Source organism: Loxodonta africana, chromosome 4, assembly GCF_030014295.1.
Source record: "Loxodonta africana isolate mLoxAfr1 chromosome 4, mLoxAfr1.hap2, whole genome shotgun sequence".
In the NCBI taxonomy this organism is placed as follows: Eukaryota; Metazoa; Chordata; class Mammalia; order Proboscidea; family Elephantidae; genus Loxodonta; species Loxodonta africana.
The window spans coordinates 82,390,066-82,408,877 of NC_087345.1; the positions used below are offsets into that span (position 1 = coordinate 82,390,066).

At 37.9% G+C, this 18,812-nt stretch overlaps 1 protein-coding gene across 1 annotated transcript; it reads left to right on the forward strand.

The window, feature by feature from the left end:
• Positions 1-8,751: 8,751 nt before the first annotated feature.
• Positions 8,752-9,797, forward strand: LOC135231360 (olfactory receptor 6C2-like). Its single transcript, XM_064285229.1, has one exon. The coding sequence runs from the start codon at positions 8,808-8,810 to the stop codon at positions 9,795-9,797; it is 990 nt and encodes a 329-aa protein (XP_064141299.1). The 5' UTR covers positions 8,752-8,807.
• Positions 9,798-18,812: the final 9,015 nt, after the last annotated feature.

The window sequence follows — 18,812 nt, forward strand, 5'->3', positions numbered from 1 at the left end:
TGAAGAGTGAGCTAATTAAATCAGGTGGACACGGGAGAGTGTGTTGGCAACTCTTGACTGGAGGGGGGATGGGAAGATAGAGAGAGAGGGAAGATGGTAAAATTGGCACGAAACGAGAGACTGTAAGGGCTGACTCAATAGGGGGAGAGCAAGTGGGAGAAGGGAGTAAGATGTATGTAAACCTACATGTGACAGACTGATTGGAATGGTAAATGTTCACTTGAAGCTTAATAAAAAAAAAAAAAAATGAAATGGAATGCATAAACATCAATAACCTAGGCATTAGTGAGCTGAAATGGACTGGTATTGACCATTTTGAAACAGACAATCATAGTCTGCTATGCCTGGAATGACAAGTTAAAGAGAAACGGCATCGCAGTCACTGTCAAAAAGAAGATTTCGAGGTCTACCCTGAAGCGCAACGCTGTCAGCAATAGGCTAATATCCATATGCCTACAGGGAAAACCAATTAATAAGACCATTATTCAAATTTATTCCACACCCGTTGATGCCTATGATGGAGAAATTGAAGATTTGTGCAAACTGCTATAGTCTGAAATTGATGAAATATACAATCAAGATGCACACTGATAATTACTGGTGATTGGAATGCAAAGATTCGTAGTTGGAAAGTATGGCCTTGCTCATAAAAAAGGCGCCAGAGATTGCATGATAGAATTTTCATTGCAAATACCTTTTTTCCTCAACATAAACAGTGCCCTCTTGGACCTCAAGGACCTCCCTGGAGGGAAAACACAGAAATCAAATCGACTACATCTGTCCTCGTTTGCTCTGAACTGTGGATTAATGGGTAATAGATATAACTGTGGGTTAATGTTAGAACATAGGAAATGGAACTGTTGCAAAAGTGTGAGAAATTGAATAACGTATCACAGACTACAAGGAACAACAGATAAATATCATAAACTTTTAAACAGATCATCTAAGTGAATCCCAGAGACACATTTCCAGGTACTGCAAAATCTTAGAAAAAGAGTACATCAGCCCTTAATCCCACCATGTTTCTCAGACTTAAAGGCAGCGTGGTTGAAGAGAAAGTTTTCCTGAGCAGCACGTTTTCAGCTTTCTTGGGATTACAGTAACATTTCCTTCTATGTCTCATTGTGAAATAGGAAAAGACTGCTTATCTCCAATAAAAGTCAAGCCATGGAAGGTATGCCAAGATAACTGTTTGGAGATACTGGAGATATTTGCAAAAAGGGTACAATGAAGTTTTATTAAGTAGTTGAAGGCTTGCCTATTAGGAGAAAATCAGGCTCAAATGCAGTGGATTAATGTGAAAGAGCACTTGAAAGTACCTTATTCAAGATGGTAACTTTCCAGGGCTGGGAAAGTAAGAGGTTTATGTGGGAAGTAGGAACTGACCAAGGTGAGAAGAAAAAGTAATGGAGGGGAATGAAAAAGAAAGAAACAGCAGAAGGATAAATATGTCCCTCTTTCCCACAGCAGCTCTCTAAACCACAAAACAACCTACTAAGAAGTGTTGACAGGATTATGGCATTAAAGTATGATTTTCATTTCATGAATCTTTATATCTGATAATGAGATACAAGTGCCAAAATGAACTAACCAGGACTGTGGGATCTGCTTAAAAGTCATTAGTCAACATTAGGAAATAAAGTCCATTTGTGACAGTAGGTGAATAAACATAAAGACATATTTAAAAACACAAAAATCTCAATCAATAATCATGTAAGAAAAAGAAGCATATACAATACATGGAAGAGAATGTCCTCTCATGTTGGGATGTGGTTCAAACAGTTCAAAGCCACTATAAGAGACACAAATTTAAAAAGTTAGTCATGCTCTACCACCTGTTACCACTTAGAAAAGAAAAGGAAACTCCCACCAAACACCAACCGCAGATTCAAGGCAGAGTTTGTATTCCATATGGGGGTGGGGAAGGGCAAAGATGCTGAGAAAGCCTTATTCCCAAGGCCCAGGCACAGAGGGTTGCCTAAGATTAAACCCAGACAAGGGCCTTAGAGACAATCCCTGTGCCCACCACAAGCTAAGCGTGATGAACAGTAAACAGCAGTCTATTGCTGGAGGAGTGTGCAACACCTTCAGAGTAAGAACTTCTCTGTGACCCAGGCATGAAAGGAAAGCTGAAAACTGAGCAAACAGCATGCTGTTGTTGTTGTTAGGTGTCTTTGAGTCAGTCTGACTCATAGCGACCCTACGTACAACGGAACGAAACACTGCCCAGTCTTGCACCACCCTCACAATTGTTGTTGTGATTGTGTCCATTGTTGCAGTCACAGTGTCAATCTATCTCATTGAGAGTCTTCCTCTTTTTCACTGACTCTCTTTTTTTTTTTCTCTATACTACCAAGCATGATGACTTCTCCAGGGACTGGTCCCTCCTGATAATGTCCAAAGTATGTGAAAAGAAGTCTTGCCATCCTCTCTTCTAATGAGCGTTCTGGCTGTACTTCTTCTAAGACAAGAGAGCAGAAGTACCATCCCGGTGGGCCTGGAAGGAAGAACCGAAGCCCAGGGCTAAGGGACCTCCACTCAGAATCTACAGCGTGTGACCAGCACCCAGAATCTGGAGGGCAGGGCCTTTGTTTAACAGTCTTAGATAACAGAGGACACTTTTCAGGATTTGAGAGCTAACATACCGTGTTCTGCTGGCTTGCCTGGTGCCTGTTGTACCCACTTTACTGTCAAATTCTTCCCTTTGTATTGGAGATGTCTACCTTGTGCCTGTTCCACCTTTGTACCTTGGAAGCAAATAACTTGTATTCCAGGTTTCAGAGATGAAGAGGAATTTTGGGATACATGATGGAGTGAATGTGTTTTACACGTGGGAAGGACATGAATTCTGGGGGGCTTAAAGGGTGGGATGTTATAGATTGAAACTTGTCTCCCCAAAATATGTGTCCGCTTGGCTAGGCCACGATTCCCAGTATTGAGTGCTTGTCATCCATTTTGTGATGATGTAATTATCCTAAGTGTTCTAAATCCTAGCCTCTGTTTTTTTTTTTTTTATGCCTATGATTGTGATCCTTTTTGGAAGTGAACTGTCTGTTATGTTAACGAGGAAGGATTAGAAGCAACTACGCTAATGAGGGAGGACATAATATACAGGATTATGTTGTATTTTGAGTCAATCTTTTTTGAGATATAGAAGAGAGGAGGGGGTCCTCATTAACACCAAGGAAGAAGAGCCAGGAGCAGAGTACATTCTTTGGACCCAGGGTTTCTGCTCTGAGAGGCCCTAGAGCAGGGAAGATTGATGACCAAGACCTTCCCCGAGAGCGGACATAGAGAGAAAGGCTTCCCCTGGACCTGGCACCCTGAATTCGGAATTTTACCTTACATGGTAAGAGAATGAATTTCCGTTCATTAAAGCCATCCACTTGTGTTATTTCTCTTATAGCAGCACTAGATAACTAAGACACTGTATTCATGAAATAGCACATTTCTGATCATGTGTTTTCTAACTAAATATGATATACATCAAGAAAAAGTTTATTAAAACACAATAATACGGCCTTTCTTCAAATGAAACACACAGTGAAGAGGGTTGTAACAATAGATTTTACCAAAAGTTTCAGGGTGAAAAAATACTAATCTTACATGGATTCTTCAAAACAATGAAAAGTAAAATAAAATAATTTACACACTTCTCAGCTAATATTAGAAAATTTGTTTTAACTTAGCACCAAAAGCTATGAAGGGCAATACAAAGAAGAAAGTATCGAAGGCAATCTTGCACTTTACCACCTATGAGCAGGAGAAAGCAGACGGTCCAGAAATGGCAGCATAGAAAATTAAAAAAATAATTTTATTGCAGTTAGCTGGGCAGTAATGAGCTTTATCAAAATGTCAAACATGTTCTGAAATCAGGCAGTTTTTTTCCCAGTTATTGCGATCCATAACTTTCCATTAATTCATATTTCCAAGAGTAATGCATAGCATACCTGAAAAAAGATAACTAGAAAGAGAAAGGACAGAAACACAGACCAAGTCATTAGGAGAACAACAAGTCCAGAATTTAAATACTGATAGTTCTCTTAAATATTGGGGAAAGGAACAAGTTTAGTGCGAGGGGAAAAGCAGGAGTTTTGTATTCAAATAAATTTTTCTTCAAAACCTACAACCCCACCATGTGACCTCTGACTGGCCAATTTTCTGCTTCCCACTTTCCTCCTCTGTAAAATTAGGATGATTATTTTTTACACTGTATGAGATTTATGTCAAAGATAGATAAACTGTGTTAAGTGCCAAGCACAGCATCTAATTCAGGGAAGTATAAAGATTCGACAAAGAAGACAAAATGGAATTCACATGGCATCAGACCACCTGCAATGTCTGTGAGGACACGGTTCCCACTGCCACCTATGCTGTTGCATTGTTGATTCCACTGTTGATTCATTAGTAACATTTTCAATTGGGTCACCAGGGACTATTTTGTTGTTCAGCTCAGATGTTCCCTGTGAACTGGTAGGAAATGAAACATATAAATGTTGCTACTGTAGAATATACAGGTAAACCTGTCTCCCTGCCCCAGGAGATCAGATGTACCTCTCTGCCAAACCCAGGGAGAAAAGTTCCTTTTACTCTGCACCACTCTTTTGTTCCTTTTGAGCTAACAGACTACTGGGAAATCAGGAATCAGGTGCCATTTGAGATCTGGCAAGGGAAGAGGAGGCTGAAACTCGTCACAATGTATTAGGAGCAATGAAATCTAGGTGAACACTGTCTGATGTAAGACTTACTTAAGAGAGAGAAAGTATATGTGTGTGTGTGTGTACATGTGTCACATGCATTGAAAAAGGTCAAGGCAGCAGTGAAGCGAGGTGAAATGTGAGTTAGGGACTGAAGAAACTCAAAGCTCCTCACCAGCATCATACTCTTCAAATTTTGGTTCCATCAAGGACACCTGATGAAGCACTGCCAGAAAAGTAAGTATGCAATTCTCATGACAGACTTTTCCACATTCTCTAAACACGGAGGGTAAGAAATGTGGAATTCAGTTAATTGCAATTGTTACTGCAAAAACAGAATCAACAGTTATTTTCAAATTGTTATTCTGAATACACCTGATATTAGAATTTTCCTGCCATCATCACTTTATCCTTTGAAAGGCCCACCCATAAATATCAGTTGAGGAGATTTTAATATTTAAGAGGGAAAATATGAAAGAGGCAAAGACACTTCCTCCCAATAATATCCTCTGTTGTTGTTTTGTTTAGGTGTCTGCGATCTGATTTCCAACTCATAGCAATACCACATAATGGAACATAGCTGCCTAATGAGGTTTCCTGGGCAGTAATCTTTATAGATGCCGATCACCAGCGTTTTTTCCATGATGCTGCTGACCGGGTTCCAGTCATCAACATTTCAGTTAGCACCCAAGTGCTTCACCATTGCACCACCAGGGCTCCATTAAAGATATCTTCTAGTGTTACAGAAATCAAATAATACAAATTACATTACAGAGAATCTGGCCTTATTATGGACCTGTTATTTTAATACCTTCTGCCACTTTGGGTAGCTAACCAATAGGTCAGCAGTTTAAATTTACCAGCTGCTCCTAGGAAACCCAATGGGGTGGTTCTACTCTGTCCTATAGAATTGCTGTGAGTTCGAATCAGAATCCACCTCCATGGCAAGGACTTTGATTTGGCCACTTCGGGAATGGAGGGTGGGGGCGTACATTTCTAGAATTTCAAATGTTCCAGACCATAGCATGCCTTCATCCAGATGAAGACTGAATGAGGCTTGTCCCAGACACGTAAGATCAAGGTGCCTGAAATAAATAAAAGAACTCATTAAATAGGAAATCAATACAAGAGAAAAACTGAACTCAATCACCCTTACAGTTCCCAAAGTGAAAGTGAGAAGAGGTAGCTTTGCATAAGTTAAGTCTTCAAGGGCTGCTTAAAGAAAAACACTACCTATGGGAAGGTGGTAAAATGCATTGCTTACTTTATTGTTTCAAATATGACCCAAAGTAAAAAAAAAAAAATGTGACTTTCTATGCTCACAGCAACCTCTGCTATTTAAACCAAAGGGGACCATGATATGGATGTAGGTGGACAAAGCAGCCTTAGACCTATATGCTCTGCCACTACAAGCTTAGCTTGTTCTTAGAAGTAAAGCGGATTGAAAAACTTCAGTAATTAAGAGAAAACTGTATTAGTTCTTTAACACATTAAATTAAAGGACCCTCAAATGCTCACGTCGTTTATTTCACAAGTCATTTCCCTCAAAATTAGAGAATAAAACCAAATCAAACCTATTGCCATTAAGTCGATTCCGACTCATAGTGACCCTATAGGACAGAGTAGGACTGCCCCATAGAGTTTCCAAGGAGCACCTGGTAGATTTGAACTGCCGACCTTTTGGTTGCCAGCTGTAGCACTTAACCACTATACCACCGGGGTTTCCCAAATTAAATGAGAGGAGTTTTAAACTCGTAACAGGCAATAATATTAAAGCCTAAGAACTTTATAGCAGAAGGAAGGTTGAAGTAAGAACATGAATACCCAGTATAAGGATATAATGTACAAATGTTAACACAATCAGCTGCTAAACAAAAGGCTGGCAGTTTGATTCCTCCAAGAGGCTCCTTAGAAGAAAAGCCTAGCAATCTACTTCCAAAAATTCAACCATTGAAAACTCTATGGAGCACAATTCAAATTAGACACAAATGTAGTCATAATGTGTCAGAATTGACGCAATAGCAATTGGTATTGGTAACATGATAGGAGGGAAAGAAGAAAGGAAAGAGAATTCGGTGTGTGAAATGACCCTGACCTATCACTCAGTCGTGCCTATGAAAATCCTCGTTCTGCAGCTTCCTAGTGTTTGGCAAGATAGCACCTCTCCACTAAACCATTTCTACCATGATCTGAAGTGGGTTTCCTGGACATAAACATGTCTATGAACCCTGAAGAATACAACTTGCTAACTCAGCTGTAAGTGAGTGTTGATGTTACCAACTCTAAATCCTCCCCTCACCCAAAAAAAAAAAAATACTGCCATTGCGTCAAATCCGACACATAGCCACCCTGTGGGACAGAGTAGACCTGCTCCTTAGGGTTTCCAAGGCTGGAAATATCTACGCAAGCAGACTGCCACAGCTTTCTTCCACGGAGTGGCTGGTAGCTTTGAACCGATGAACTTTTGGTTAGCAGCCAAGTGCTTTATCCACTGTGCCACCAGGGCTCCCACATAATAGGCTACAACAACTGAGTGAAGATAGTAAAATACAAATCACCACTAAGAGAGATTGCCAAGGAAAAGGCATGGAGTAGTTATTGCCCTAAAACCAAAGTTGCATTTTCACCGTTATCGCATCTTACTGTATCCCTAAGCATGCACTAAAATGAAATATTATCTCCCATCAAAAGACGGAAAGCTCCTTGGGAGACACACTTATTCATGGTTAGTTCTCCAGTCTCTGATATTAAATATTTAGCTGAATAAGTGAATTTTTATAATTTACTTGAGCAGCAGAAAAGAAGACAAAACTACTTAATGCATTTTTAATTCTCAATTGGGAACACATACATTGGGTAGTATTGGGCACATAGGGTTTCCCTACAAAATTGCTCAATTTATAATTAATTCCACAAATAAAACACGAAGACATCTTAAGAACCAATATATTATTTTCAAGTAAATATAACCTGAGAGAGAATGCATTTACCAGCTCTTCTTTCGCAGAATGGATACTCGAAGCACCTGTTTGCAACTTGAATCGCACCAAAGGCAAGTTTTGATTCGAAGGAGAAGAGATCTCCCTGAGCCATCCTCCCCCACAACTAATGGGATTTCTGAAAAAAACATGTGCAGGGAGGCATGAAACTCCTGGGAGGACTTGAAAATGGTAACATTCAAGGAAAATGTGAGTTTTACAAAATTTCTTAATAAAAATTAGTCCATTTAGCCAGTTTATTAATGGATGATGCTTGAGCAAGTTACATTTCTGAAGAACTCAGAGAATATAAGCAGCGAGGTTAGAGGGCTGGTGGGAAATTAGTTGGGAGAGGCAATCTGAAAGGAGGAACAGCAGCAATGGTTGAAAGGAGAGGTCACTAAGATATTCAGAGACAGATTCTGAAGACTGCTGCTCAGAAGAGCAGGGAGGTCAATCTCACTGGTAGGGAGCCCAAGGACCACAGACCATTCCCTCTGGGATCTGGCCACGCCCCCAAACGCCATGACAGGCTTCCTCAGATTTGTTCTCAGGTCCCAGGAAAAGGTTTCTTGTAACTCTTCAGGAAGCCCTCTACCTAAAAAACACTTTTACTGGTTTAAAAGTGCTTTCATTTACTTAAAAGCAAAAATACACAACAAAGATACACCTTTGTATTTTAAACTTTTTGTTCCTAATTCGGGATCATTCTAAGTGCAAAGCTATTATCCAGCCCTTTGCAGTTATTTTATTTCAAAATACAGCCAGAGACCAGAATAAAATACTCCTTGACAAATTCTTCTCTGTTACAAAAGTGGAGCTGAAAAGGAGGTCGGGAAAAGCAAAGAAAAAGGAGGCAGAAGAAAAAAATGACAAGAATAATGGAATAACCTGTAACATTGATCAGACCTATGTCCCGAGACAATGATAATGAGAAACACCATATGAAACGAGATGCACGATTGCTGCTGCGTGTTTTCATTTGGCATCTGTATAAATATCATTTCTAATAAGGGAATTATAGGCCTTTGGTTCATATTTAAATATTCCCAGTGAAATTCTACAACCAAATGACAAATGCATTACATTAATACTGATTGCATCTTTACTTCATGCTCCATGCTGACGTCTTATGTTGCTTGTGTCTTCAAGTCCAATCGTTTTTGACTTGACACAGGAGGTCATGACAAATCACACAGTGATAACAACATTCATCCTGCTGGGGATGACGGAGGACCCAAAATTACAAATCCTGCTTTTGGTATTTTTATTTCTCACCTACTTTTCGTGTGTGGCTGAGAACATGGCAATTATCACTCTCACACTTTTGGATTCCCATCTTCAAACTCCCATGTATTTTTTTCTCCGAAATTTCTCTTTCTTGGAAGTCTCATTCACCTCTGTCTGTATTCCCAGATTCCTGTACAGCCTGACAACTGGAGATAAAACTTGTACCTATAATGCTTGTGCCACGCAATTGTTTTTTGTTATCCTCTTTGGAGCAACTGAGTTTTTTCTCCTTGCTGCCATGTCCTATGATCGCTACGTGGCCATCTGTAAGCCCCTACATTACACAACCATCATGAACAACAAGCTCTGCACTATACTCGTTCTCTGCTGTTGGGGTGCTGGCTTGTTGATTATTGCCCTCCCTCTTGGCATGGGTCTCCAGCTGGAATTCTGTGACTCCAATCTCATTGATAGTTTTGCTTGTGATGCATATCCTATCCTACAGATCGCCTGTTCAGACACAGAGCTTATAGAAAAGGTTGTTTTGGCTTTTGCTGTGCTAACACTGATCACTACCCTACTGGGTGTGCTTCTCTCCTACACATACATCATCAGCACCATTCTAAAATTCCCTTCTACCCAACAAAGGAAAAAGGCCTTTTCCACCTGTTCTTCTCACATGATTGTGGTTTCCATGAGCTATGGAAGTTCCATCTTCACCTACATTAAACCTTCAGGAAAGGAAGGAGTAGCCCTTAATAAGGTGGTGGCACTGCTCTTTACTTCAGTTGCCCCTATGCTTAACCCTTTCATTTATACACTACGAAACAAGCAGGTAAAGAAAGCCTTCAAAGACACAGTAAAAAGGATTGCATTTCTCATAAAGAAGTAAGAGATTGTGGACGTTTTCAGGGTAAGTTTTGTTTAAATCTAGATAACCCATGAACTTTTTACATGACTTTGCCAAATATAAACTTTCTATTCTGTAGGTTTGTCAAACTACCTATGCCTGTGAACATTTTTCTCTCGTAATTAGGAAAAAAAAATCAAGGTACGCAGTTCTCTTTCATATCTATTCGCTTTGGTTTTTTTTTTTTTAAGACTGGATTCGCAAGGTACCCAATATTGTAAAACGGAAATCAAATAAATAAAATCCAATTCTGTGGCTATATGGCCTGCTCGTGATGTGGATTTTAAAAGCCCAGGGAACATTTTCCATCTGAGAACAACTTCAATGTCTAACTTCCAATTTTTCATGAGTAATTAAAAGTATTTACGGAAACTTAAAATATGATACGGGACAAAATTTTGTACTCCAAAGCTCTTCTTTCATTTTGAATTTTTCAAGATATTTCTGGATTATTTTCTGGTCCTTTTTCAGGATTAATTAGAAGGAGTTAATGGGACAATCATAAAGATTGTGCAGAGAACTTTCATCTTTCTTTTGAACTAATATTATTCACAAAAATAGTTTCTACTGGCTTATGTGAAAATTATTTGGATTTAGTTCTTCCTGACATATAATAAAAGTAGAGAAAAGAAGGAACCCCTTTCAAGCGTTGGGTGTCTTCTGCTTACACTGACAGTGTTTACAAGTCTCAAGGAGAAAAAGCCCTGAATTTGGAGACAAGATATCTGCACCTTGGTTGAATAACTTCTTCAACTACCCAGAATTCCATTATACCTTGTGTAATGAAAATGTTCAGAGTCAAAAAGATTAATAAAAATAATAGGTATTGTTCCTAATTTGCGAAGAACATGTTAATGGACATTTGGTTGGCTAGAGTAGGCTGACTTCTGGAAATCAATTCCTAGCGAAGTGTGAAAAAACTGAATGGACCTAAAGACGAAGGAGAAGAATAGATAAGGAGGGAGAACACTACAAGCAACCTGGACCTACCCATTGCCGTGGAGTTGATTCTGACTCATAATGATCCTATAGGACATGGTAGAACTACCCCATAGGGTTTCCAAGGAGCTGCTGGTGGATTTGAACTGCTGACGTTTTGGTTAGCAGCCAAACCCTTAACCACTGCAACACTAGCACCCAACTTTGACTATTAATTCTTTCTATAAGATACTAAAAGCCTCTGTCCACGTGCTTTCTTTCCGAAAATATTGTGTATATTTTAAATATGTATACAAATGTTATTTATGTTTAATGAATATCATCTCATGCTCAAATATAACTATTCAAAGTATGGCTAGTATTATGCATAGTAGTATAGAAAATTCAAAGATGTAAATCTGCCTCATGATAACAACTTAATATACAAGAAGTACACCATGGAAAATTAACAATACAAGAAATTTCACAAGGCAATAGATATTGAAGGGCCACATGTATGACACAGATCATGAGTGTTTTCAATAGAGAAAAAAGGTCTCTATGGTCAAGGGAAATAATGATAGCTTTTATGTTATTTATTACATGCCGGACAGTATTCCAATATGCAAGACAATAATAGAATACAATAACAGAAACAATTAAAATCCTATGCATTGTATATATTATTATCAATATCAATATTGTTCAACCTGTTATTATAATACCTTCTGCCACTTTGGGTAGCTAACCAATAGGTCAGCAGTTCAAATTCACCAGCTGCTCCTTGGAAACCCCATGGAGTGTTTCTAGTCTATCCTATAGAATTGCTGTGAGTTGAAATCAGAATCCACTCCATGGCAAGGGGTTTGATTTGACCACTTTGGGAAGGAAAGGCAGTGGCATTCATTTCTTGAATTTTGAATGTTCCAGACTGTAGGACGCCTTCTTCGAAGTGAAGACTGAATGAGGCTTGTCCCAGACACATGTAAGATCAAGATGCCTGAAATAAATAACTCATTAAATAGGAAATAAATACAGGAGAAAAACTGAACTCAATCACTCTTACAGTTCTCAAAGTGAAAGTGACAGGAGATAGCTTTGCATAAGTTAAGTCTTCAAGGGCTGCTTAAAGAAAAACAGTACCTATGGGAAGGTGGTAAAATGTATTGCTTACGTAATGAAATTGTTGTTTCAAAGTCTGACCCAAATTAAAAACAAAAAAATGTGACTTTCTATGCTCACAGCAACCTCTGCTATTTAAACCAAAGGAGACTATGATATGGATGTAGGTGGACAAAGCAGCCTTAGACCCAAATGCTCTGCCACTACAAGCTTAGCTTGTTCTTAGAAGTAAAGTGGACTGAAAAACTTCAGTAATTAAGAGAAGACTATATTAGTTGTTTAACACATTAAATTAAAGGACATTCAAATGCTGATGTCATTTATTTCACAAGTCATTTCCCTCAAAATTAGAGAATAAAACCAAATCAAACCTATTGCCATTAAGTCGATTCCGACTCATAGTGACCCTATAGGACAGAGTAGGACTGCCCCATAGAGTTTCCAAGGAGCACCTGGTAGATTTGAACTGCCGACCTTTTGGTTGCCAGCTGTAGCACTTAACCACTATACCACCGGGGTTTGCCAAATTAGACAATAGGAGATTTTAAACTGGTAACAGGCAATAACGTTAAGCCTAAGAACTTTATAGCAGAGGGAAGGTTGAAGTAAGAACATCAATAGCCAGTATAAGGATAGAATGTACAACTGTTAACACAATCAGCTGCTAAACAAAAGGCTGGCAGTTTGATTCCTCCAAGAGGCTCCTTAGAAGAAAAGCCTAGCAATCTACTTCCAAAAATTCAACCATTGAAAACTCTATGGAGCACAATTCAAATTAGACACAAATGCAGTCACAATGTGTCAGAACTGACACAATAGCAACGGGTATTGGTAACATGATAGGAGAGAAAGAAGAAAGGAAAGAGAATTCGGTGTGTGAAATGACCCTGACCTATCACTCAGTCCTGCCTATGAAAATCCTCGTTCTGCAGCTTCCTAGTGCTTGGCAAGATACCACCTCTCCACTAAACCATTTGTACCATGATCCGAAGTTGGTTTCCTGGATATAAACATGTCTATAAATCTTTTTTTATAAATATATATTATGAACCCTGAAGAATACAACTTACTAACTCAGCTGTTAGTGAGTGCTGACATTACCGACTCTAAATGCTCCCCCATCCCACCCCCCCCAAAAAACACTGCCTTTGCATCAAATCCGACACATAGTCACCCCATAGGACAGAGTAGACCTGCTCCTTAGGGTTTCCAAGGCCGGAAATATTTACACAAGCAGACTGCCACAGCTTTCTTCCACGGAGTCGCCAGTAGCTTTGAACCGATGAAGTTTTGGTTAGCAGCCAAGTGACTTGTCCACTGTGCCACCAGGGCTCCCACATAATAGCCTACAGCAACTGAGTGAAGACAATAAAATACAAATCACCACCAAGAGTGATTGCCAAGGAAAAGGCGTGGAGTAGTTATTGCCCTAAAACCAAAGTTGCATTTTCACAGTTATCTCATCTTACTATATCCCTAAGCACGCAGTAAAATGAAATATTATCTCCCATCAAAAGACGGAAAGCTCCTTTGGAGACACACTTATTCATGGTTAGTTCTCCAGTCTCTGATATTAAACATTTATCTGAAGAAGTCAATTTTTATTATTAACTTGAGCAGCAGAAAAGAAGACAAAATAACTTAATGCATTTTTAATTCTCAATTGGGAGCACACACATTGGGTAATATTGGGTACATAGGATTTCCCTACAAAACCCTGACTTATGCCTAAAATTGCTCAATTTATAATCAATTCCACAAATAAAACACAAAGACATCTTATAAACAAATATATTATTTTTAAGTAACTATAACCCAAGAGACAATGCATTTACCAGCTCTTCTTTTGCAGAATGGATACTCGAAGCACCTGTTTGCAACTTAAATCGCACCAAAGGCAAGTTTTGATTTGAAGGAAAAGAGATCTCCCTGAGCCATCCTCTCCCACGACTAATGTGCAGGGAGGCATGAAACTCCTGGGAGTACCTGAAAATGGTAAACTTCAAGGAAAATGTGAGTTTTACAAAACCTGTTAATAAAAATTATTCCATTTGACCAGTTTGTTACTGGACGATTCTTGGGCAAGTTACATTTCTCAAGAACTCAGAGAATATAAGCAGCAGGGTTAGAGGGCTGGTGGGAAATTAGTGGGGAGAGGCGATTTGAAGGGAGGAACAGCAGCAATTGTTGAAAGGAGAGGTCACTAAGATATTCAGAGACAGATTCTGAAGACTGAGTGCTGCTCAGAAGAGCAGGGAGGTCGATCTCACTGACAGGGAGAGCAAGTAGCACAGACCATTCCTTCTGGGAGGACAGGCTTCCTCAGGTTTGTTCTCAGGTCCCAGGAAAAGGTTTCTTGTAACTCTTCAGGAAACCCGCTACCTAAAAAACATTTTTACTGGTTTAAAAGTGCTTTCATGTACTTAAAAGCAGAAAATACACAACAAAGATACACCTTTGTATTTTAAACTTTTTGTTCCTAATTCGGGATCATTGTAAGTGCAAAGCTATTATCCAGCCCTTTGCAATTATTTTATTTCAAAACAAAGCCAGAGACCAGAGTAAAATACTCCTTGACAAATTCTTCTCTGTTACAAAAGTGGAGCTGAAAAGAAGACCAGGAAAAGGAAAGAAAAAGGAGGGAGAAGAAAAAAATGTCAGGAATAATGGAATAATCTGTAACATTGATCAGACCTATGTCCTGAGGCAATGATAATGAGAAACACCATATGAAACGAGATACCTGATTCCTGCTGTGTGTTTTCATTTGACATCTGTAAAAGGGAATTATAAGCCTTTGGTTCATATTTAAATATTTCCAGTAAAATTCCACAATCCAAATGCCAAATGCATTACATTAATACTGATTGCATCTTTACTTCATGCTCCATGCTGACGTCTTATGTTGCTTGTGTCTTCAAGTCCAATCATTTTTGACTTGACACAGGAGGTAATGACAAATCACACAGTGATAACAACATTCATCCTGCTGGGGATGACGGAGGACCCAAAATTACAAATCCTACTTTCGGTATTTTTATTTCTCTCCTACTGTTTGTGTGTGGCTGGGAACATGGCAATTATCACTCTCACACTTTTGGATTCCCATCTTCAAACTCCCATGTATTTTTTCCTCCGAAATTTCTCTTTCTTAGAAGTCTCATTCACCTCTGTCTGTATTCCCAGATTCCTGTATAGCCTGACAACTGGAGATAAAACCTGTACCTATAATGCTTGTGCCTCACAATTGTGCATGGACTCACAGGCTTATATATCTGGTAACAGCTCAAGCCAGCTGGTAACAGGACATAAGTGATTCAAAGCCTCCAACAATCAAGTTAGGGCACTCTAGTAGCCCATCTGAGTGTTGCACCAAAACAAAACAAAACAAGAAGATAAGACTCAGTGAGCAAATATAAAATAAATCATTACAATAACTTAGAGATGGCTGGGAGACAGCAGTCGATATTAAACCACATAAAGAAGCAGATCTCGAGTGCTTCTACAAATCCCCAAACTAAAGAATCAAAATCTTTCCCAAATGAAGATACAATCCTGGAATTGCCAGAGGCAGAATATAAAAAACTAATTTACAGAATGCTTCAAGACATCAGGGATGACCTTAGAAATGAAATAAGGCCATCTACAGAAAAAGCCAAGGAACACACTGATAAAGCAGTTGAAGAACTCAAAAAGATTATTCAAAAACATAGTGGAAAAATTAATAAGTTGCAAGAATCCATAGAGAGACAGCATTCAGAAATCCAAAAGATTAACAGTAAAATTACAGAATTAGACAACTCAATAGGAAGTCAGAGGAGCAGACTCGAGCAATTGGAAAGCAGAGTGGGGGACCTGGAGGACAAGGGAATTGACACCAATATAGATGAAAAAAAAATCAGATAAAAGAATTTAAAAAAAGGAAGAAACCCTAAGAGTCATGTGGGACTCTGTCAAGAAGAATAATTGGAATCCCAGAACAGGGAAGGATAACAGAAAACACAGAGAGAATAGTTGAAGATCTGTTGGCACAAAACTTCCCTGACATCATGAAAGATGAAAGGATATCTATCCAAGATGCTCATAGAACCCCATTTAAAATTGATCCAAAAAGAAAATCACCAAGACATATTATCATCAAACTTTCCAAAACCAAAGATAAAGAGAAAATTTTGAAAGCAGCCAGGGATAAAAGAAAGGTCTCCTACAAAGGAGAATCAATAAGAATAAGTTCAGACTACTCAGCAGAAACCATGCAGTCAAGAAGGCAATGGGATGACATATATAGAGCACTGAAGGAGAAAAACTGCCAGCCAAGGATCATATATCCAGCAAAAGTCTCTCTCAAATATGAAGGTGAAATTAAAACACTTACAAATAAACACAAGCTTAGAGAATTTGCAAAAACCAAACCAAAGCTATAAGAAATACTAAAGGAAATTGGTCAGAAAATCAATAATATCAGATACCAGCACAACACAAGGTCACAGAACATCCTGATATCAACTCAAATAGGGAAATCACAAAAACAAATTAAGATTAATTTTAAATAGAAAAAAATGCTCAAAACAGGGAATCATTGAAGTCAATATGTAAAAGATCACAATAATCAAAAAGAGGGACTAAATACAGGTGGCATAGAACTGCCATATGGAGAGGGAAACAAGGCGATATAGGACAATACAAGTTAGGTTTTTACTTAGAAAAATAGGGGTAAATATTAAGGTAACCACAAAGAGGTATAACAACTCCATAACTCAAAATAAAAACCAAGAAAAATGTAACTACTCAGCAAACATAAAGTCAACTACTATGAAAATGAGGAATACACAATTTACAAAGAAAAACATCTCAGCACAAAACAGTAAGTGGAAAAATAAAATTGTCAACAACACACACAAAAAGGCATCACAATGATAGCACTAAACACATACTTATCTATAATTAAGCTGAATGTAAATGGACTAAATGCACCAATAAAGAGACAGAGAGTCGAAGACTGGATAAAGAAACATGATCCGTCTATATGCTGCCTACAAGAGACACGCCTTAGACTTAGAGACACAAACAAACAAAAACTCGAAAAAAAAAAAAAAGAGTAAGTGGGAGTGTATAGTAAGGTGTATATAAGCTTATATGTGACAGACTGACTTGATTTGTAAACTTTCACTTAAAGCACAATAAAAATTATTTTTAAAAAAATGAAGATGAAATATTAAGAATTACAATAGGACTATAATACAAGCATTATTATAAGAAGTTCTTTAGACATGCAGATGTGATAATACCAGACAGAACCTCAGATACAAGGAGATGAAAATCCCAGCAGTGGTAAAATTAAATGAAATATAAAAGTTAATTTTAGAACTACTTAATCATTCTAATGCTGTGATCTTTCAGAAGCAGATTGCCAGGCCTCACTTCCAAGTTGCCTCTGGGTGGGTTTGAATCACCAACCTTTCAGTTAATAGTCCAATGCTTACCCATTTGCACCACTTAGGGACTTGGAAGGTGGCTATGAGTCGGAATCAACTCGAAGGCAGTGGGTTTGGTTTTTTATGGTTTAATCATCCTAAAAGATAACTGACTGTTTAAATTTTTAAAAGTACTCGCTATTTATAACATGAGCAAAACTAAAATGTACAAGAAGAGTACAAAGAATGGGAGGAAGAAATTAGAAGTATAGTGTTGTATGGTTCTTATACAATATGTGAAGTTGTACAATATTATTTGAAAGTAGACAGTAATAAATTAAAGATGTATATATTAACCCATAATACCACCACTGAAAGATTGTTTTTGTAAAGGTAAAGCTAATAATCCAAAAATGGAGATAAGATGAAATTGTAAAAATACTCAAGCAATTCTATTTCTATTCCAATGCCTTTTGGTGAGTGAACATTCTTGTATTTTAATTTATTGAGATACAATTTTGGTCCAAAATATGGTCTGTATTGGTGAATTATTCATGTGCACTTAAAAATATATGGCCTGCTCTTGTTCAGTGGTGTGATCGATCTATAAATGTCAATTCAGACAATGTATTCATTGTGTTACTCTAATCTTTTATGTCCTTTTTAATTTTCTGTTTACATTTTCTATCAATGAGACAAGAGTATTGAAATTTCTCAATATGATTACGTATTTGTTTTCCAATCCTCTACTTTGAACACAGCTATCTATTCATATCTAACAAGATGCCTGGTACAGTATTTTATAAGACCTTCTATTTCATCCAATAGGACAATCTCCACATGAGTGGATTCAACTTTACTATCTTCCTAGTGGTTTCCTATTTGTCCCATCTATTCACACACCCTAGAGTATCTAAATGTAAAAGACAGAGAAAATAAGTGTTGCTGAGAATTTGGAGCAACTAGAATTCTCTACACTACCAGTGGGAGAGTTGATTAGTACAATGACTTTAGACAACTACTTAAAGTACCTACTAAAGCTAAACATACAGCTAAGATCCAGCATCCTTACACCTAGTCACATACCAAAGTGAAAGCAGTTCATATGTCCACCAAGTGACTTGTAAAAAAAAAAATTCATAACAGCTTTGCCTATCATAGCCCTCAACAGGAAAAATTTTAAATCCATAAATAATAATAAAAATAATATGTAGATATATATTCACACAATGAGAATACGTAAACTATAACTATATGTAACAACATGGATCTTACCAATAAAATATAGAATAGAAGCAAAAACATGGTATGCTTCCATGTATACAAATTTCAAAAACTTTTAAAATCAGTTACAGAAAAGTCAAGGTTACTGTCACCTTTGGACAGGAATATCTGGGTATTAAGGGAGATCTTTTGAAAATATTCTGTCAATTTTCCAGTTCTTCTGGATACATGGATGTATTCACTGTGCAAAAACTCACTAAGCTATATATTTACGATCATGCACTTTTCATTACAGATGGTATACATTAATTAAAAATTT